The 23765-nt window shown below is 36.2% G+C and overlaps 2 protein-coding genes across 6 annotated transcripts in view; both read left to right on the top strand.

Annotated features, from left to right (window-relative positions):
* angptl4 (angiopoietin like 4) overlaps positions 1 to 8025 on the top strand; it is a 32654-nt gene extending 24629 nt beyond the window's left edge. For 4 of the 5 annotated variants that reach the window (XM_062958905.1, XM_062958907.1, XM_062958906.1 and 1 more), the window contains exons 4-7: positions 433 to 549; positions 1749 to 1847; positions 1933 to 2199; positions 6770 to 7930. In XM_062958905.1, the coding sequence (XP_062814975.1) occupies positions 433 to 549; positions 1749 to 1847; positions 1933 to 2199; positions 6770 to 6954 (668 nt within the window). In that variant the 3' untranslated portion in view covers positions 6955 to 7930. Of the gene's footprint in view, positions 1 to 432; positions 550 to 1748; positions 1848 to 1932; positions 2200 to 6769 lie in introns of all 5 variants that reach the window. The other variant, XM_062958904.1, reaches the window with a different exon arrangement.
* A 1183-nt stretch (positions 8026 to 9208) lies between these two features.
* Positions 9209 to 23468, top strand: rab11b (RAB11B, member RAS oncogene family). The gene is made up of 5 exons (XM_062958910.1): positions 9209 to 9416; positions 12441 to 12636; positions 15827 to 16020; positions 16114 to 16194; positions 20005 to 23468. The coding sequence occupies exons 1-5, from the start codon at positions 9377 to 9379 to the stop codon at positions 20148 to 20150; spliced, it is 657 nt and encodes a 218-aa protein (XP_062814980.1). The 5' UTR covers positions 9209 to 9376; the 3' UTR covers positions 20151 to 23468.
* Positions 23469 to 23765: the final 297 nt, after the last annotated feature.

The following is a 23765-nucleotide window of genomic DNA, read 5'->3' as shown; positions in this document are numbered from 1 at the left end:
TATGACACAGCAAACAAGATAGATACGCTGGATTTTATATTATTATTATTATTATTATTAATAATAATAATAATAATAATAATAACAACAACAACAATAAGGCTTTCCTCTCCGGATGAGTTCAGGAGGGGCTTTCCCAAGGCAACGTATTCTTGAGTAAATGACTTAAGTGTGGATTTTCCTGGGTCTCTCTCTTGGGATCCTGCCGGAAAAGAGCGAGGAAAGGATCACGTCCGAAGGAAGAAGAGGATGATGACCAAGAGGAGGAGGATGATGCAAGCGGAGGGAGGCCCGGAATGCGGGGAAAGGTCATGTTGACGTTGTTGTTGCTGCCGCGGCCTCCAAAGGGAAGGCTCTGGAAAGAGCTTGCTGGCTTGGCTTCATGGCTGTGTTTCTTCTTACTTTCTTCTCGTCCTTCTCTTCATTGACCAGGCCTGCCTTCCGGATGCCACCGGATCTCCCTGGACAACGGCGGGAAGAACAGCGGGGTCTTCCGCATCCAGCCCCCCGGCTCTTCACCCTTCGACGTCTTCTGCGAACTCACCCCAGGTACGTATAGATACATATATAGGAATATACACTGCTTCCCTCTGAATATACACTGCTTCCTTTCTCTTAACCTTCCTCCTCATCCTCTTCTCTTTCTTCTCTTCTTCCTCTTCTCTTTCTACTCTTCTTCCTCTTCATCTTCCACTTCCTCTTCATCTTCTTCCTCTTTCTCTTAACCTTCCTCCTCATCCTCTTCTCTTTCTTCTCTTCTTCCTCTTCTTCTTTTACTTTCTCTTAACCTTCCTCCTCATCCTCTTTTTCTACTCTTCTTCCTCTTCATCTTCTTCCTTTCTCTTAACCTTCCTCCTCATCCTCTTCTCTTTCTTCTCTTCTTCCTTCTCTTCTTTCACTTTTGCGTCTTCTCGTTCTCCTCTTCTTCTTTTTATTCTCTTCTTCCTTCTCTTCTTTCACTTCCTCGTCTTCTCTTTTTTCTCTTCTCCCTTTTCTTCTTTTTATTGTCTTCTCTTCTTTCACTTCTTTGTCTTCTCTTTCTTCTCCTCTTCTCCTTATTCTTCTTTTTATTCTCTTCTTCCTTCTCTTCTTTCACTCCCTTGTCTTTCTTCTCCTTCCTATTCTTCTTTTTATTCTCTTCTTCCTTCTCTTCTTTCACTTCCTCGTCTTCTCTTTTTTCTCTTCTCCCTTTTCTTCTTTTTATTGTCTTCTCTTCTTTCACTTCTTTGTCTTCTCTTTCTTCTCCTCTTCTCCTTATTCTTCTTTTTATTCTCTTCTTCCTTCTCTTCTTTCACTTTCTCTTAACCTTCTTCTTCCAACACTTCTCTTTCTTCTCTTTTTCTTTTTCTTTCTCTTAACCTTCTTCTTCCCCTTCTCCCTTTACTTCCTCTTGACCCTAACCCTAACCCTCTACTTCCTCTTGACCTTCTTCCTCCTCCTCTTCTCCCTCCTCCTCCTCTTTCTTCTCTTCCTTCTCCAATGGATCCAAATGAATCCCTTTCCCCTATTATTGCCTCTTCTCCCTCATCCTCCTTCTCTTCTTCTTTTGCTTCCTCTTGACCTTCTTCCTCTGCTTTTTCTCCTTAATCTCCTTTCTTCTCCTTCCTCACTCTCTTCTTTTCTTCCTCTTCTCTTCTCCCTCTACTTCCTCTTGACCTTCTTCCTCCTCATGCTCTTCTCCCTCCTCCTCCTCTTTCTTCTCTTCCTTCTCCAATGGATCCCAATGGCCCTCTTTCTCTCCTTCTCAGGGGACGGAGGCTGGACGGTGATCCAGCGGCGCCTGGACGGCTCGGTGGACTTTGACCGCCTCTGGGACGAATACCGGGACGGCTTTGGGAACCTGACGGGTAAGCGGGGGGTCGCGGGAGCCCCTTTCTTCTCTTGGTTCTTCTCCCGGTGCCTGAGCCCCTCTTCCTTCCCTTGTGTCCTCAGGGGAGTTCTGGCTGGGCCTGGAGCCTGTCCGTCATGCCTTGGGGGGCGGGGCCTTCCGCCTGGAGGTGGAGCTGTGGGACTGGGAGGGGGGCTCCCACCGGGAGGAGCTCCTGGCCGCCCCCCTGCCACCCGAGGAACACGCCTACGCCCTCCGACACCTGCCACCCACCACCACGGACACCACCGCCAGCGCCCCACGGCCCTTCTCCACCCGCGACCGCGACCACGACCTCCGCCCCGACGCCAACTGCGCCAAGCACCTCTCCGGTAAGAGACCCCCCCACCCCATAGATCCCTTCCGGGGAGCTTGCCTGGGGTTCACAGGGGGCCCCAAAGATCATCCAGTCCAACCTTACTATGATAGAGACATAGATAGATAGATAGATGGATAAATGGATAGATAGATGGATGGATGGATGGATAAATGGATGGATAGATAGATAGATAGATAGATAGATAGATAGATAGATACATGGATGAATAGATGGACAGATAGATAGATGGATGGATAGGTAGATAGATAGATAGATGGATGGATGGAGAGACAAACAGATACATGGATGGATGGATGGATGAATAGATACATAATAGATAGATAGATAGATAGATAGATACATGATAGATAGATGGATGGATGGATAGATTAGATAGATAAATAGATAGATACATGATAGATGGATGGATGGATAGATAGATAAATAAATTGATACATGATAGATAAATGGATGGATGGATGGATAGATAGATAGATACATGGATGGATGGATGGATGGATGGATAGATAGATACATGGATGGATAGAAAAATAGATACATGATAGATAGATAGATAGGTAAATAGATACATGATAGACAGATACATGGATGAATAGATAAATAGATACATGATAGATAGATAGATAGATAGATAGATAGATACATGGATGGATGGATAGATAGACAGATACATGGATGGATAAATTAGATAGATAGATAGATAGATAGATAGATAGATAGATAGATAGATAGATACATGATAGATAGATACATGGATGGATGGATGGATGGATAGATAGATACATGGATGGATAGAAAAATAGATACATGATAGATAGATAGATAGATAGATAGATAGGTAAATAGATACATGATAGACAGATACATGGATGAATAGATGAATAGATAAATAGATACATGATAGATAGATAGATAGATAGATAGATAGATAGATAGATAGATACATGGATGGATGGATAGATAGACAGATACATGGATGGATAAATTAGATAGATAGATAGATAGATAGATAGATAGATAGATAGATAGATAGATAGATACATGATAGATAGATAGATAGATAGATACATGATAGATAGATACATGGATGGATGGATGGATGGATAGATAGATACATGGATGGATAGAAAAATAGATACATGATAGATAGATAGATAGATAGGTAAATAGATACATGATAGACAGATACATGGATGAATAGATGAATAGATAAATAGATACATGATAGATAGATAGATAGATAGATACATGGATGGATGGATAGATAGACAGATACATGGATGGATAAATTAGATAGATAGATAGATAGATAGATAGATAGATAGATAGATAGATAGATAGATAGATAGATAGATAGATAGATAGATACATGATAGATAGATACATGGATGGATGGATAGATAGACAGATACATGGATGGATAAATTAGATAGATAGATAGATAGATAGATAGATAGATAGATAGATACATGATAGATAGATACATGGATGGATGGATGGATGGATAGATAGATACATGGATGGATAGAAAAATAGATACATGATAGATAGATAGATAGATAGATAGGTAAATAGATACATGATAGACAGATACATGGATGAATAGATGAATAGATAAATAGATACATGATAGATAGATAGATAGATAGATACATGGATGGATGGATAGATAGACAGATACATGGATGGATAAATTAGATAGATAGATAGATAGATAGATAGATAGATAGATAGATAGATAGATAGATACATGATAGATAGATACATGGATGGATGGATAGATAGACAGATACATGGATGGATAAATTAGATAGATAGATAGATAGATAGATAGATAGATAGATAGATAGATAGATACATGATAGATAGATACATGGATGGATGGATGGATGGATAGATAGATACATGGATGGATAGAAAAATAGATACATGATAGATAGATAGATAGATAGATAGATAGGTAAATAGATACATGATAGACAGATACATGGATGAATAGATGAATAGATAAATAGATACATGATAGATAGATAGATAGATAGATAGATACATGGATGGATGGATAGATAGACAGATACATGGATGGATAAATTAGATAGATAGATCGATAGATAGATAGATAGATAGATAGATAGATAGATAGATAGATAGATACATGATAGATAGATACATGGATGGATGGATGGATGGATAGATAGATACATGGATGGATAGAAAAATAGATACATGATAGACAGATACATGGATGAATAGATGAATAGATAAATAGATACATGATAGATAGATAGATAGATAGATAGATAGATAGATAGATAGATAGATACATGGATGGATGGATAGATAGACAGATACATGGATGGATAAATTAGATAGATAGATAGATAGATAGATAGATAGATAGATAGATAGATAGATAGATAGATACATGATAGATAGATACATGGATGGATGGATGGATGGATAGATAGATACATGGATGGATAGAAAAATAGATACATGATAGATAGATAGATAGATAGGTAAATAGATACATGATAGACAGATACATGGATGAATAGATGAATAGATAAATAGATACATGATAGATAGATAGATAGATACATGGATGGATGGATAGATAGACAGATACATGGATGGATAAATTAGATAGATAGATAGATAGATAGATAGATAGATAGATAGATAGATACATGATAGATAGATACATGGATGGATGGATGGATGGATAGATAGATACATGGATGGATAGAAAAATAGATACATGATAGATAGATAGATAGATAGATAGATAGGTAAATAGATACATGATAGACAGATACATGGATGAATAGATGAATAGATAAATAGATACATGATAGATAGATAGATAGATAGATAGATACATGGATGGATGGATAGATAGACAGATACATGGATGGATAAATTAGATAGATAGATCGATAGATAGATAGATAGATAGATAGATAGATAGATAGATACATGATAGATAGATACATGGATGGATGGATGGATGGATAGATAGATACATGGATGGATAGAAAAATAGATACATGATAGACAGATACATGGATGAATAGATGAATAGATAAATAGATACATGATAGATAGATAGATAGATAGATAGATAGATAGATAGATAGATAGATACATGGATGGATGGATAGATAGACAGATACATGGATGGATAAATTAGATAGATAGATAGATAGATAGATAGATAGATAGATAGATAGATAGATAGATACATGATAGATAGATACATGGATGGATGGATGGATGGATAGATAGATACATGGATGGATAGAAAAATAGATACATGATAGATAGATAGATAGATAGGTAAATAGATACATGATAGACAGATACATGGATGAATAGATGAATAGATAAATAGATACATGATAGATAGATAGATAGATAGATACATGGATGGATGGATAGATAGACAGATACATGGATGGATAAATTAGATAGATAGATAGATAGATAGATAGATAGATAGATAGATAGATACATGATAGATAGATACATGGATGGATGGATGGATGGATAGATAGATACATGGATGGATAGAAAAATAGATACATGATAGATAGATAGATAGATAGATAGATAGGTAAATAGATACATGATAGACAGATACATGGATGAATAGATGAATAGATAAATAGATACATGATAGATAGATAGATAGATAGATAGATAGATACATGGATGGATGGATAGATAGACAGATACATGGATGGATAAATTAGATAGATAGATAGATCGATAGATAGATAGATAGATAGATAGATAGATAGATAGATAGATAGATAGATAGATACATGATAGATGGATGGATGGATAGATAGATAAATAAATTGATACATGATAGATAAATGGATGGATGGATGGATAGATAGATAGATACATGGATGGATAGATTAGATAGATAGATAGATAGATAGATAGATAGATAGATAGATAGATAGATAGATAGATAGATACATGGATGGATGGATGGATGGATGGATAGATAGATACATGGATGGATAGAAAAATAGATACATGATAGATAGATAGATAGATAGATAGATAGATAGATAGATAGATAGATAGGTAAATAGATACATGATAGACAGATACATGGATGAATAGATAAATAGATACATGATAGATAGATAGATGGATGGATGGATGGATGGATGGATGGATAGATAGATAGATAGACAGATACATGGATGGATAGATTAGTTAGATAGATAGATAGATAGATAGATAGATAGATAGATAGATACATGATACATGATAGATAGATACATGGATGGATGGATGGATGGATGGATAGATAGATACATGGATGGATAGAAAAATAGATACATGATAGATAGATAGATAGATAGATAGATAGGTAAATAGATACATGATAGACAGATACATGGATGAATAGATAAATAGATACATGATAGATAGATAGATAGATACATGGATGGATGGATAAATAAATACATGATAGATAGATAGATAAATAGATACAGAGGGATACATCCCAACCGGGTCTTTCTCTTGTGGCCCGGCAGGCGGCTGGTGGTTTGGGGCGTGTGGGCAGGCCAACCTGAACGGGCGCTACTTCCGCTCGCTGCCCCGCCAGCGGCACGAGAGGAAGCAGGGCATCTTCTGGAAGACGTGGAAGGGCCGCTACTACCCCCTGCGCGCCACCACCATCCGGGTCCGGCCGGTGGAAGAAGAGCCCTTGGCGCCCTGAGCAGGACGGACAAAGTCGGGAATCCAAAGACAACCCAGAGGGAGCTCCACTCTTCTCTCCTCCCTCCCAAGGACTTCAGGGAGTTTAAAAACGATGAAATGCAACTCTCTGGAGCTCCACTCGTCTCTCTCCGAAGGAACCTAAGGCGGTTTGCAAAACCTGGCACAGAAGGAGGGACTATCCCAGTCCCACAGGGCCCCCATTCCAGGTTTTACAAGCATGGATAGTAGGCATGTCCGATCGATGAAAAAAAAACAACGTTTCAATTCTCGGTTCTATTTCTTCGATATAGAAAGTATTTCCGATTTTTTTCACCCAAGAATTTCGGATATTTCCCAAAATTCGTATATTAAAAAAAAAAATTTTTTTTGGGGGGGGGGGAATTAACGAAACATGAAGAGACAATTAGAGAATGGGCCAACAATGGTTCGAATGACATTGCCGGTTGCGGTCTCGGAATGCGTATCAAAAAAGCGAGAACAATCCGAAATAATTCCGATATACGATTCAAAACGATTTTTTGGACATGTCTAATGCGTATCAAAAAGCGAGAACAATCCGAAATAATTCCGATATACGATTCAAAACGATTTTTTGGACATGTCTAATGCGTATCAAAAAGCGAGAACAATCCGAAATAATTCCGATATACGATTCAAAACGATTTTTTGGACATGTCTAATGCGTATCAAAAAGCGAGAACAATCCGAAATAATTCCGATATACGATTCAAAACGATTTTTTGGACATGTCTAATGGATAGATAGATCGATAGGTTTTTTTTTCTCGCTTCCTCATCTGTGTGTGTGTGTGTGTGTGTGTTTTTCGGTCATATTGACTTACTTGTTTTGTTTTTGTACATAATGGTCGTGCTGTTTTTTTTTTAAGAGTTGTTTTTATTCCGTCTCGGGAAACAATGCTGAATATTGTGGTTGTCGTAACTTATACAAAAATAAATAAATAAGGTTGCCTTCTGGCCCTTGACTCCTTTCACTTCCGTCGACACCTGTGACTCAGTCCCTTTTGTAAATAGATTAAAAATTAATAAATTAAGCCTCGTTTTCATCGTGATTCTGTGTCTTTAGCTTTCCTAAAACACCCAAGATGCTATATAACATTATTATTATTATTATTATTATTATTATTATTATTATTATTATTATTATTATTATTAGAGATTCCATATATGAGGCTAGGAGCAGTACCTATTGATCTACTCACATTTCATCCAAAAATTACATCCTAACGGCTAACATTGCGCTTCGTTACTCATTGGCTATCCTATTTTGTTTCCCCGCCCGCTTTTCCCTTTGATTGGTTCGCGCCTCTTTCTTGGCGCCCAACCCGGAGTCCTGATAGGCCGAGAGGGGATGCCAATCATCCAAAAATTATATCCTAACGGCTAACATTGCGCTTCGTTACTCATTGGCTATCCTATTTTGTTTCCCCGCCCCCTTTTCCTTTTGATTGGTTCGCGCCTCTCCTTTCGCGCCCACCCCAGCTGTCCTGATAGGCTGAGAGTGGCTGCCAATCATCCAAAAAAGAATCCTAACGGCTAACATGGCGCTTCGTTACTGATTGGCTATACTATTTTGTTTCCCCGCCCCCTTTTCCCTTTGATTGGTTCGCGCCTCTCCTTTCGCGCCCACCCCAGCTGTCCTGATAGGCTGAGAGTGGCTGCCAATCATCCAAAAAAGAATCCTAACGGCTAACATGGCGCTTCGTTACTGATTGGCTATACTATTTTGTTTCCCCGCCCCCTTTTCCCTTTGATTGGTTCGCGCCTCTCCTTTCGCGCCCACCCCAGCTGTCCTGATAGGCTGAGAGTGGCTGCCAATCATCCAAAAAAGAATCCTAACGGCTAACATGGCGCTTCGTTACTGATTGGCTACACTATTTTGTTTTCCCGCCCCCTTTTCCCTTTGATTGGTTCGCGCCTCTCCTTTCGCGCCCACCCCAGCTGTCCTGATAGGCTGAGAGTGGCTGCCAATCATCCAAAAAAGAATCCTAACGGCTAACATGGCGCTTCGTTACTGATTGGCTATACTATTTTGTTTCCCCGCCCCCTTTTCCTTTTGATTGGTGCGCGCTTCTTATTCGCGCCCATCCTGATAGGCTGACAGTGCCTGCCACTCATCCAAAAGAAGCCCACAAAATAGGCTTCCTTATCATTGGCTGTGCTGTGTCGTTTCCCCGCCTCTTCTGTGCTCTCATTGGTCGAGGTGGGTGCCCTTCAAGGCTTTCTCTCAGCCTGAGTGCGCATGCTCCGTCCTGCTGGCAGCGGGCCCCGCCCTCCGCCTGCTTCGGAGCCTGTCAGAGGGATCGGCCCGCTTCGGCCAGGCCTCGCCGGGCCTGCTTCGCCTCCTCGCCCGCCGCCGACGCCGTTTGGGACCGGAGACAGCGAGGAAGCGCCGGCGCCGCCATGGGGACCCGCGACGACGAGTACGACTACCTCTTCAAAGGTAAAAAGGGAAGGCCGCCGTCGCTGAGGTAAAGGGGGCGGGGCCTGGGCTGGGAACGCCCCCTGCCTTTGGAGAGCGTTGCCAAAGGGGCGGGGCTTATTATAATCTCTGATTATAATGGGGCGGGGCTTATGTTGGGACCCCTTGGCTCTAAAGTGGGAGGGGCCTAGATCTGGGAATTTTAATATTCAAGGAGGGGGCGGGGCTTGCTTGGGGCCCTGCTCCTTTGCTCTAGAGTGGGTGCAGTCTAGATCTGACATATTATTATTTGTTATATTAATAATAATAATATCATAAAATATATAGATGTTATATATATACAATAATATATATTAATATAAGACATGATATTTATATGTCAGATCTAGACATATATGTGCAAATTAATATATATTATTGTATATATATAACATATATATATATATATTATGTTTTTGTATTTGATATTATTGTATGTTGGTTTTATATCTGTAAGCCGCCCCGAGTCCCTCTGGGGAGATGGTGGCGGGGTACAAAAATAAAATTATTATTATTATTATTAATAATAATAATATAACAAATATGTCAGATCTAGACATATATATGTGCATATTAATATATATGTCTAGATCTGACATATTATTATTTGTTATATTGATAATAATAATAAAATATATATATATGTTATATATATACAATAATATATATTAATATAAAACATAATTATATGTCAGATCTAGACATATATGTGCATATTAATATATATGTCTAGATCTGACATATTATTTGTTATATTGATAATAATAATAATATATATATATATGTTATATATATACAATAATATATATTAATATAAAACATAATTATATGTCAGATCTAGACATATATGTGCATATTAATATATATTGTATTGTATATATATAACATATATATTATGTTATTATTATTAATAATATAACAAATAATATGTCAGATCTAGACATATATATTAATATGCACATATATATGTCTAGATCTGACATATAATTATTATGTCTTATATTATTAATAACATATTATATATATATATATATTATAATATATATTAATGTGTACACACACACATATATATATATATGTCTAGATCTGACATATAATTATTATTTCTTATATTAATAATAACAATATAGTATATATATAATATATTATTATATAATAATATATATTAATATATATTTATATATAGGTCGATATCTTATATTATTAATGATTATATATATATATATATATGCACATATATATATATAGTCTAGATCTGACATATAATAATGATTATAATTCCTTATATTACTGTATTAATAATAATAACATGATATTATATATATAATATGTATATATAATAACATATTACTATGCAACCATATTTTACTAGTATAATTGTTTTATAGTTGTGTTACTGATATTTGATTGTTTTATCGGGCTAGGCCCCATGTAAGCCGCCCCGAGTCCCTTCGGGGAGATGGGGCGAGGTATAAAAATAAAAATAAAGTTATTATTATTATTGACACAACGACGTTGTATGACACAGCAAACAAGGTAGATGTGCTGGATTTCGTTTCACAAAACCACAAGTCGAACACTTCCCAAGTGTCTAGGACTGTGTGATGTATTATTATTATTGTTATTATTATTATTATTATTTTATTATGACACAGCAAACAAGATAGATATGCTGGATTTCGTTTCACAAAACCACAAGTCGAACTCTTCCCAAGTGTCTAGGACTGTGTGATGTATTTTCGGATGATGCGTGCAGATCCCAGTAGGGTGGCCTTTTGCAGTTGGCAGATCGTCATTTTGTCAATGTCTATTGTTTCCAAATGCCGGCTGAGATCTTTTGGCACGGCACCCAGTGTGCCCATCACCACCGGGACCACCTGCCCTGGTTTCTGCCAGAGTCTCTGAAGTTCAATCTTGAGGTCCTGATAGCGGCTGAGTTTTTCCTGTTGTTTTTCGTCAATGCGACTGTCACCTGGGATGGCAACATCAATGATCCAAACCTTGTTCTTTTCCACAACTGTGATGTCTGGTGTGTTGTGTTCCAGAACTTTGTCAGTCTGGATTCGGAAGTCCCACAGTATCTTTGCGTGCTCATTCTCCAATATTTTTGCAGGTTTGTGATCCCACCAGTTCTTTGCTGCTGGGAGGTGGGACTTGAGGCATAAGTTCCAATGGATCATTTGGGCCACACAGTTGTGCCTCTGTTTATAGTCTGTCTGTGCAATTTTCTTACAGCAGCTGAGGAGATGATCAATGGTTTCGTCAGCTTCCTTGCACAGTCTGCATTTTGGGTCATCAGCTGATTTTTCGATCTTGGCCTTAATTATTATTATTATTATTATTATTATTATATATAATGCTACTTCCGACATAATAATTATTTCTTATATTATTAATAATAACATTATATAATACATATATTATGTACTAGTTGTGCCCAGCCACGCGTTGCTGTGGCAAAGTGGTGGTGGTATTGGTTAAAAATTGTTGTGTAATTTTTATTTGACATTATGTGCAATTTTTTATTAATTTTATTGTAAGTTATATTTTTATTTATTATATTTTATTATTTTCTTGTATTATTTTTAGTTATTTTCTGTTATTATAGTATTTTATTGTATTCATTTTTAGTGTTTTTTATTATTTTTTATTGGGTTGCTAGGAGACCAAGTTGGAGGAGCTTAGCCTTCTAACTGGCAGCAATTGGATAAAAGCAATTATTCCTCTCTCTCTAATTAGGACTTTATTTTTCTTTTCTTTTTGTTGTATCAACCTAGAGGCGTGGATGATGGGTTGTGTGGTAAAAATTTGAGGTTGGGGGGCCTGTAGTTTTGTTGTTTTGTGGGTCGCCGTGATGCCATCACTCTTTTATATATATAGATTAATATTAATATGCACATATATGTCTAGATTTGACATATAACAATTATATTATTAATAATAACACTATATACAAATATTAAAAAAATACCTTATATATAATCATATTTCTTTCCCTGGTTGCAGTGGTGCTGATTGGGGACTCTGGGGTGGGGAAGAGCAACCTCTTGTCCCGCTTCACCCGCAACGAGTTCAACCTGGAGAGCAAGAGCACCATCGGGGTGGAGTTTGCCACCCGTAGCATCCAGGTCGACGGCAAGACCATCAAGGCCCAGATCTGGGACACCGCCGGGCAGGAGCGCTACCGCGCCATCACCTCCGCGTAAGGACCTCCTCCATGACTATTTAATTTATACCTTGTCTCCTGTTACTTCCCCAGTAACATTTTATTCTAATACTAGCTATGCCCGGCCACGCGTTGCTGTGACGAAGTATGGTGGTATGGGAAATAAAGTATTGAGGAATTGGTGGTAGTTGAATCCCTTCTTACTCACTTATCCCACCTTCTGCCTGCCTGTTTATGTTGGATAAGTGAGACTCTACTGTATATTTATAATCTTATATTATCCTGAGAACTGGATTATATGAGGCCCCTTGTACACAGCTGGATAAAATGTACACTGAAGTGGATTATATGGCAGTGTGGACTCAAGATAATCCAGTTCAAAGCAGATAATATAAGATTATAAATGGGTTATATAGCTGTGTGGAAGGGCCTTGAGTCTACACTGCCATATAATCCAGTTCAAATCTGATAATCTGTATTTTATAGGCAGTGTGGAAGAGGCCTAAGTGAAGCCTAACTCTGCCTGTCCCCTGGGCTGAGTGGGTTGCTAGGAGACCAAGTGGGCGGAGCTTAGACTTCTAACTGGCAGCAATTGGATAAAAAGTATTATTCTTCTCCCTCTAATTAGGACTTTATTTTTCTTTTCTTTTTGTTGTATCAACCCAGAGGCGTGGATGATGGGTTGTGTTGTCAAATTTCGAGGTTGGGGGGCCTGTAGTTTTTTTGTTTTGTGGGTTGCCGTGATGCCATCACTCTTTTATATATATAGATAATATGTGTGTGTGTGTGTGTGTGTGTGTGTGTGTGTGTGTGTATATATATATATATATATATATATTGTATATACATATAACATCGATAGTAATATTTATAATGTAATACTATACTAGTAATAGTACAATCTAATAATATTATATATTACAGTACAGTGGTATAGAACAATAGAGCAATATATAATGCTAATATTGTGCTATGTTAGTAATATAATACATTGTATATACATATGATATTATTAATATCATATAATTAATATAATATATTGTATATGCATATAATATTGATAATAATATTATAATGTAATACACTAAAATAATATAAATACAATAAAATAATGTAAATACAATATAATAATTGTATATATATATATTATATGTAATATTACTAATAATATTGCAGTGTAGTGGTCTAGTACAATATATATAAGGCTAATATTGTGCTGTGCTCATAATATAATATATTGTATATGCATATAATATTACTAGCTGTGCCCGGCCACGCGTTGCTGTGGCGAAGTCTGGTGGTATGGGAAATAAAGTATTGAGGAACGTGGTAGTTAAGGTAAAGGGTAAAGGTTTTCCCCTGACATTAAGTCCATTATAAATGGGTTATATAGCTGTGTGGAAGCGCCTTGAGTCTACACTGCCATATAATCCAGTTGAAATCAGATAATCTGTATCTTATAGGCAGTGTGAAAGAGGCCTAAGTGAGGCCTGACTCTGCCTGTCCCCTGGGCTGAGTCGGTTGCTAGGAGACCAAGAGGGCGGAGCTTAGCCCTCTAAACTGGCAGCAATTGGATAAAAACAATTATTGCTCTCCCTCTAATTAGGACTTTATTTTTCTTTTCTTTTTGTTGTATCAACCTAGAGGCGTGGATGATGGATTGTGTTGTCAAATTTCGAGGTTGTGGGGTGTTTAGTTTTGTTGTTTTGGCGGTCGCCAGGATTCCATCACTCTTTTTATATATATATATATATATATCTCGCTGTGCCTGGCCACGCATTGCTGTGGCAAAGTAGTGGTGGTATTGGTTAAAAATTGTTGTGTAATTTTTATTTGACGTTATTTGCAATTTTTTATTAATTTTATTGTAAGTTATATTTTTATTTATTATATTTTATTATTTTCTTGTATTCTTTCTAGTTATTTTCGGTTATTATACTATTTTATTGTATTAATTTTTAGTGTTTTTTATTATTTTTTATTGGGTTGCTAGGAGACCAAGTTGGAGGAGCTTAGCCTTCTAACTGGCAGCAATTGGCTAAAAACAATTATTGCTCGCCCTCTAATTAGGACTTTATTTTTCTTTTCTTTTTGTTGTATGAACGTAGAGCCATGGATGAGGGGTTGTGCTGCCAAGTGTAGTGTTTCTGGGATGTGTAGTGTTGTTGTTTTGTCCTAGGCCGAAACACCATTCCCCTTTTATATATATATACTAGCTGTGCCCGGCCACGCATTGCTGTGGTGAAGTCTGGTGGTCTGGGAAATAAAGTATTGAGTAATTGGTGGTAGTTAAGGTCAAGGGTAAAGGTTTTCCCCTGAAATTAAGTCCAGTCGTGTCTGACTCTGGGGGTTGGTGCTCATCTCCATTTCTAAGCCGAAGAGCCGGCGTTGTCCGTAGACACCTCCAAGGTCATGTGGCCATTGGCATGACTGCATGGAGCGGCATTACCTTCCCGCCGGAGCAGTACCTATTTATCTACTCACACTCTGGGGGTTGGTGCTCATCTCCATTTCTAAGCCCAAGAGCCGGCGTTGTCCGTAGACACCTCCAAGGTCATGTGGCCTTAGGCATGACTGCATGGAGCGCTGTTACCTTCCAGCCGGAGCAGGACCTATTGATCTACTCACACTCTGGGGGTTGGTGCTCATCTCCATTTCTAAGCCGAAGAGCCGGCGTTGTCCGTAGACACCTCCAAGGTCATGTGGCCATTGGCATGACTGCATGGAGCGGCATTACCTTCCCGCCGGAGCAGTACCTATTTATCTACTCACACTCTGGGGGTTGGTGCTCATCTCCATTTCTAAGCCGAAGAGCCGGCGTTGTCCGTAGACACCTCCAAGGTCATGTGGCCATTGGCATAACTGTATGGAGCGCCGTTACCTTCCCGCTGGAGCAGTACCTATTCATCTACTCTCATTTTTGAGGCCTAACTCTGCCTGTCCCCTGGGCTGAGTGAGTTGCTAGGAGACCAAGTGGGTGGAGCTTAGCAATTGGATAAAAACAATTATTCCTCTCCCTCTAATTAGGACTTTATTTTTATTTTTATTTTTTGTTGTATGAACCTAGAGGCATGGATGAGGGGTTGTGCTGCCAAGTGTAGTGTTTCTGGGATGTGTAGTTTTGTCGTTTTGTCCTGGGCCGAAACGCCATTACCCTTTTATATATATAGAATAATAATAATAGTAATAATAATAATAATACATTTTTATTTATATCTCTGTGCAGGTACTACCGTGGGGCGGTGGGTGCGCTGCTGGTGTACGACATTGCCAAGCACCTGACCTACGAGAACGTGGAGCGCTGGCTGAAGGAGCTGCGCGACCACGCCGACAACAACATTGTCATCATGCTGGTGGGCAACAAGAGCGACCTGCGCCACCTCCGCGCCGTGCCCACCGACGAGGCCCGCGCCTTCGCAGGTACGCTCCCCCGGGGGTCCCGTCGGCATCCGGCAGAGCGCTTGGCATCGCGGCTGGCCCTTCCAACCACGGCCTTCCTTTTCTCTCCCGCAGAAAAAAACAACCTGTCCTTCATTGAGACCTCGGCCCTGGACTCCACAAACGTCGAGGAGGCCTTCAAGAACATCCTGACGGGTAAGGGGTGGGACTCAACCCCATCCTGCACAAGTTTCTAGTCCTCAGCAAGGAGAGAAAGCCCTTCTCCCATTGGCTTCTCTCTCTATTCTCTCCTCCTATTGGTTTGTTAAGACTGATGCTTCTCAGGGACACAGCTCTTTTTATGTTAATGTGGGATTTGTGTATAATCTATATATATAAAAGAGTGATGGCATCACGGCAATTTACAAAACAACAAAAGTACAGGCCCCCCAACCTCAAAATTTGACAACACAACCCATCATCCACGCCTCAAGGTTGATACAACAAAAAGAAAAGAAAAATAAAGTCCTAATTAGAGGGAGAGCAATAATTTTTTTTATCCAATTGCTGCCAGTTTAGAGGGCTAATCTCTGCCCACTTGGTTGCCTAGCAACCAAGGGACAGCCAGGTTTCAGTTAGGGGACAGGCAGATTTAGGCCTCACTTAGACTTCTTCCCCAGATTATCTAATTTTCACTGGATTATATGGCAGTGTAGACTCAAGGCCCTTCAACACAGCTATATAACCCATTTATAATCTTATATTATCTGCTTTGCATTGGATTATCTTGACTCCACACTACCATATAATCCACTTCAGTGTGCATTTTATACAGCTGTGAAGAAGGAGCCTCATATAATCCAGTTCTAAGCAGATAATTTAAGATTAGAAATATACAGTAGAGTCTCACTTATCCAACGTAAACAGGCCGGCAGGATAAGTGAATATGTTGGATAATAAGAAGGGATTCAGGAAAAGCCAATTAAACATCAAATTAGGTAATCGTTATACAAATTAAGCAACAAAACATCATATTATACAACAACCAATCAGAAATATTGTATATTCACAACCTTTAGGAAATAATATCCCCTGATGGCGCAGCGTGTTAAAGCGCTGAGCTGCTGAACTTCTGGACCGAAAGGCCACAGGTTTGAATTGGGGGAGCGGAGAGAGCCCCCACTGTTAGCCCCAGCTTCTGCCAACCCAGAAGTTTGAAAACATGCAAATGTGAGTGCATCAATAGGTACTGCTCCGGCGGGAAGGTAACGCCGCTCCATGTAGTCATCCCACATGACCTTGGAGGAGTCTGCGGACAACGCCGGCTCTTCGCCTTAGAAATGGAGATGAGCACCAACCTCCAGAGTCAGACACGACTGGACTTAATGTCTGGGGAAAACCTTTACCCTTGACCTTAACTACCACCAATTCCTCAATACTTTATTTCCCATACCACCATTCTTCGCCACAGCAACGCGTGGCCGGGCACAGCTAGTAATAATAATAATAATAAAACTTTATTTATACCCCGCCACCATCTCCCCAACGGGGACTCGGGGCGGCTTACATGGGGCCATGCCCAAGACAATACAATAAACCATAACATAATACAATTAAATAATACATTACATAAAATAAACAGTACAACATAAGATCAAAACAGCAATATAACACGAGCGGGCCGCATGAATACTACATTTAAAAACTAGATTAAAAATTAAAACTCTGGGTGAGAAAGGGTATTGGTAGTGTTTAAATGAAATTTGTGTCTAGCATGTATTGCAGGGGTCCCCAAACTAAGGCCCGGGGGCCGGATGCGGCCCTCCATAGAATCATAGAATCATAGAATAGTAGAGTTGGAAGAGACCACATGGGCCATCTAGTCCAACCCCCTGCTAAGAAGCAGGAAATCGCCTTCAAAGCACCCCCGACAGATGGCCATCCAGCCTCTGCTTAAAAGCCTCCAAGGAAGGAGCCTCCACCACGGCCCCGGGGAGAGAGTTCCACTGTCGAACAGGGTCATTTACCTGGCCCCCGCCTTCATTTATAATATAATATTTTTATATCAGTTTTAATAGTATAATATATTGTATATACATATGATATTGATAATAATATCATTTTATACAATACTAGCTGTGCCCGGCCACGCGTTGCTGTGGCAAAGTGGTGGTGGTATTGGTTAAAAATTGTTGTGTAATTTTTATTTGACTTTATTTGCATTTTTTATTAATTTTATTGTAAGTTATATTTTTATTTATTACATTTTATTATTTTCTTGTATTATTTTTAGTTATTTTCTGTTATTATAGTATTTTATTGTATTAATTTTTTAGTGTTTTTTATTATTTTTTATTGGGTTGCTAGGAGACCAAGTGGGAGGAGCTTAGCCTTCTAACTGGCAGCAATTGGATAAAAGCAATTATTCCTCTCTCTCCAATTAGGACTTTATTTTTCTTTTCTTTTTGTTGTATCAACCTAGAGGCGTGGATGATGGGTTGTGTTGTCAAATTTCGAGGTTGGGGGGCCTGTAGTTTTGTTGTTTTGTGGGTCGCCGTGATGCCACTCTTTTATATATATAGATTGTAATATACATATAATAATTTGTGATGTTTTATACTTTTTCATCGTTGTCTTTGGACTGTTGTTCACATATAACATACAATAATATAATATATATGATTTATACTTTTTCATCAATATCTTTGGATTGTTGTTTACATACAATATACAATAATATAATATAATGTAATATATATACATATAATACTTTATGATGTTTTATACTTTTTCATCGAAATGTCTTTGGACTGTTGTTTACACATAATATACAATAATATAATATATATGATTTATACTTTTTCATCGATGTCTTTGGACTGTTGTTTACATATAATATACAATAATATAATGTAATATATATACATATAATACTTTATGATGTTTTATACTTTTTTATCGAAATGTCTTTGGACTGTTTACACATAATATACAATAACATAATATATATGATGTTTTATACTTTTTCATTGATGTCTTTAGACTTGTTTGCCTATAATATACAATAATATAATATAATATAATATATATGTTTTATACTTTTTCATTGATGTCTTTGGACTTGTTTGCATATAATATACAATAATATAATATAATATATATGATGTTTTGTACTTTTTCCATCGGTCTTTGGACTGTTGTTTGCATAATATACAATAATATATAATAATGTAATGCTTTGTATATACATATAATGATAATAATATTATAGTGTAATACAATAATAATACAATAATAATAATTATACATTACATGTCAGATTACTAATAATACTACAATATAGTGGTATAGTACAATATATTAATACGTATATAGTGCTAATATTGTGCTAATTATATAATATATTGTAAACACATATAATATTGATACAATATAATAATATTAATTATATATTGCAATATATACTATTACAATTATAGTGGTATAGTACAATATATTAATACGTGTATAGTGCTAATGTTGTGCTAATTATATAATATATTGTAAATACATTATAATATTGATTTGCAATATAATAATGTTAATTATATATTGCAATATATACTATTACAATGATAGTGGTATAGTACAATATATTAATACGTATATAGTGCTAATATTGTGCTAATTATATAATATATTGATACAATATAATAATATTAATTATATATTGCAATATATACTATTACAATGATAGCGGTATAGTACAATATATTAATACGTATATAGTGCTAATATTGTGCTAATTATATAATATATTGTAAATCCATATAATATTGATACAATATAATAATATTAATTATACTATTACAATGATAGTGGTATAGTACAATATAGTAATACATAATGCTAATAGTGTACTATGTTAATACTATAATATAATTTGTAAGCCTTTCCGAGTCCCCTTCAGGGTGATACGGGCGGGATATAAATGTTGTAAATAAATAAATACATGATTTTGATATTTTTATTTCTTTCCCCCGGCAGAGATCTACCGCATTGTGTCTCAGAAGCAGATTGCGGACCGGTCGGCCCACGACGAGTCTCCCGGCAACAACGTGGTGGACATCAGCGTCCCGCCCACCACTGACGGACAGAAAGCCAACAAACTCCAGTGCTGCCAGAACCTGTGACCTTCCCCACGCAAGCCTGCACTTCCTGGGCCCACTTCCTCCCTCCTTCCTGGGGACTTCCTCCCCGTTTCCTCCATGTTCCCTTTGGGTGGAATCTCTCTCTTTGTTCCCACCGTTCTATTATTATTATTATTATTATTATTATTATTATTATTAATTATCTAATTATCTATCTCTCTATTTAAATCATTGATACTACCATCTATATCATCTATATAATATAATATTATATATTATATAATATATAATATTATCTGTCTGCAATCTATCGCTCTCTCCTATCTATGTCATCTATATAATATTATATATTATATTAAATATAATATATAATATTAAATATTATATATAATATTCTCTGTCTGCAAATTATCACTCTCACCTATCTATGTCATCTATATAATATACAATATTATATATTCTATATAATATACAATATTATATATTATATATAATATTCTCTGTCTCTGCAATCTATCGCTCTCACCTATCTATGTCATCTATATAATATATAATAATAAATATTATATATAATACTCTCTCTGCAATCTATCGCTCTCGCCTATCTATGTCATCTATATAATATATAATATTAAATATTATATATAATCTCTCTGCAATCTATCGCTCTCGCTTATCTATTTCATCTATATAATATATAATATTAAATATTATATATATACTCTTTCTCTGCAATCTATCGCTCTCGCCTATCTATGTCATCTATATAATATACAATATTATATATTATATATAATATTCTCTCTGCAATCTATTGCTCTCACCTATCTATGTCATCTATATAATATACAATATTATATATTATATATAATATTCTCTCTGCAATCTATCGCTCTCGCCTATCTATGTCATCTATATAACCTAATATTAAATATTATATGTAATATTATATATAATATTCTCTGTCTCTGCAATCTATCGCTCTCGCCTATGTCATCTATATAATATTATATAATATATAATATATAATATAATTCTGTCTCTCCCTCTGTGTGTGCAATCTATTGCTCTTGCCTATGTCATCTATATAATACATAATATTAAATATTATATATAATCTCTCTCTCTGCAATCTATCGCTCTCGCCTATCTATGTTATCTATATAATATATAATATTAAATATTATATATAATATTCTCTCTCTGCAATCTGTCACTCTCGCCCATCTATGTCATCTATATAATATATAATATTAAATATTATATATAATCTCTCTCTGCAATCTATCGCTCTCGCCTATCTATGTCATCTATATAATATATAATAATAAATATTATATATAATACTCTCTCTTTGCAATCTATCGCTCTCGCCTATCTATGTCATCTATATAATATATAATATTAAATATTATATGTAATATTCTCTCTCTGCAATCTATCGCTCTCGCTTATCTATTTCATCTATATAATATATAATAAATATTATATATATTCTCTTTCTCTGCAGTCTATCGCTCTTGCCTATCTATGTCATCTATATAATATAATATATAATATTTTATATTATATAATATATTATTCTCTGTCTCTGCAATCTATCACTCTTGCCTATCTATGTCATCTATATAATATTATATATTATATATCATATTATATAATATTATTCTCTGCCTCTCCCTCTGTCCGTCTCTACAATCTATCGCTCTCGCCTACCTATGTCATATATATAATATAATATTATATAATATATATGTATGTATGTATGTATAATATATATGTATTATATTATATATAATATTCTCTGTCTCTGCAATCCATCGCTCTAGCCTATCTATGTCATCTATATAATACTATATATTATATACCATATTATATATTATATCATATTATTTTCTGCCTCTCCCTCTGTCTGTCTCTACAATCTATCGCTCTTGCCTACCTATGTCATATATATAATACAATATAATATAAATATTATATATATATGTATGTATAACATATATGTATATAATTATATTATATATTATATTATTCTGTCAGCAATGTATCGCTCCTGCCTACCTATGTCATCTATATAATATAATATATTATATATATATCTATAATATATATGTATAATATTGTATTATATATTATATAATATATAATATTATTCTCTGTCTCTGCAATCCATTGCTGTTGCCTATCTATGTCATCTATATAATATAATATTATATATATATATATATATATATATGTATAATATTATATTATATATTATATAATATATAATATTATTCTCTGTCTCTGCAATTCATCGCTCTAGCCTATGTCATCTATATAATATAATATAATATTATATATATATATATATATATATATTATATAATATATAATATTATTCTGTCTCTGCAATCCATTGCTCTCGCCTATCTGTGTCATCTATATAATATAATATATATTATATATCATATTATATATTATATAATATTCTCTGCCTCTCCCTCTGTCCGTCTCTGCAATCTATTGCTCCCGCCTACCTATGTCATATATATAATATAATATAATATATATATGTATGTATAATATATATGTATAATATTATATTATATATTATATTATATATTATATTATTCTGTCAGCAATGTATCGCTCTCGCCTACCTATGCCATCTATATAATATAATATTATATATATATAATATTATATAATATTGTTCTCCGTCTCTCCCTCTGTGTGTCTATGCAATCTATTGCTCTCACCTACCTACCTATATTTAATGTATACATCTCTCTCTTGTCTTTCTAATCTATCGATAATCTCCTTTTTTCCCTTCCTCTTTCTCTTTGTTTTGGGAACAGTGGCTCCTCGTCCCTCTCTTGATCCTATTAATCCTATTGATCCTTCCTTCTTTCCTTCCTAACCCAGTCCCTGCATGTGGTTCTGCCCCATATTTTCCCCCCAAAGACCCCCATGCTCTGTACATAGCCTTGCACTGGTCTCGAGCTTCGTTTTGGACGGATTCGTTAACTGTAGAAAAAAAAACAAAACCCAGATGCTCTTCTAACGCCTTGTTTTCTTTCGGTGACACTTTTGAGCGTAACGGTAGCTTTGCTTAGATGACGATTATTATTATTATTATTATTATTATTATTATTATTATTATTATTATTATTATTTGGACGCCATCCCGGTTGTGTCCGTGTTTTCTATCTCCCTCCGCTTTGGTTTTTTTGTCCGGACACGATTGTCCTTGTAAATACTCACTTTGGAATCCGGCGCATGGTTCTTCTTCTGACGACGATGTATTGTGAATATATATAAATATTATATATATATATAAAGATTGCCAAACTTAAAAAAAAAGAAAGAAAGAAAGGTTTTGCGTATTATCATTCATATTTTTATTAACGGTTATGGCGATAGATACCATGTAGATGGTTATCGGGGGTCTGCGAGTTTTCCCAAGCTGTCCGGCAGCATTCTCTCCTGACGTTTGCGCCCACATCTATGTCAGGCATCCTCAGAGGTTGTGAGGTCTGTTGGAAGCTCAGAAAACAAGGGAATTCCAGACAGGAAACAATCGGGGCCAGCTAACACCTCCCGACCAAGGATTTCCCCCAGGCAGGAAGCAGCCAGGCTTTGATACTGCAAGGCCATTCGGTGCTAATCAAG

This window comes from Anolis carolinensis, unplaced genomic scaffold (genome assembly GCF_035594765.1).
Source record: "Anolis carolinensis isolate JA03-04 unplaced genomic scaffold, rAnoCar3.1.pri scaffold_7, whole genome shotgun sequence".
Taxonomy (NCBI): Eukaryota; Metazoa; Chordata; class Lepidosauria; order Squamata; family Dactyloidae; genus Anolis; species Anolis carolinensis.
Note: the sequence above shows the minus strand (reverse complement) of the source record. Positions and strands in the feature narration are given on the sequence as shown.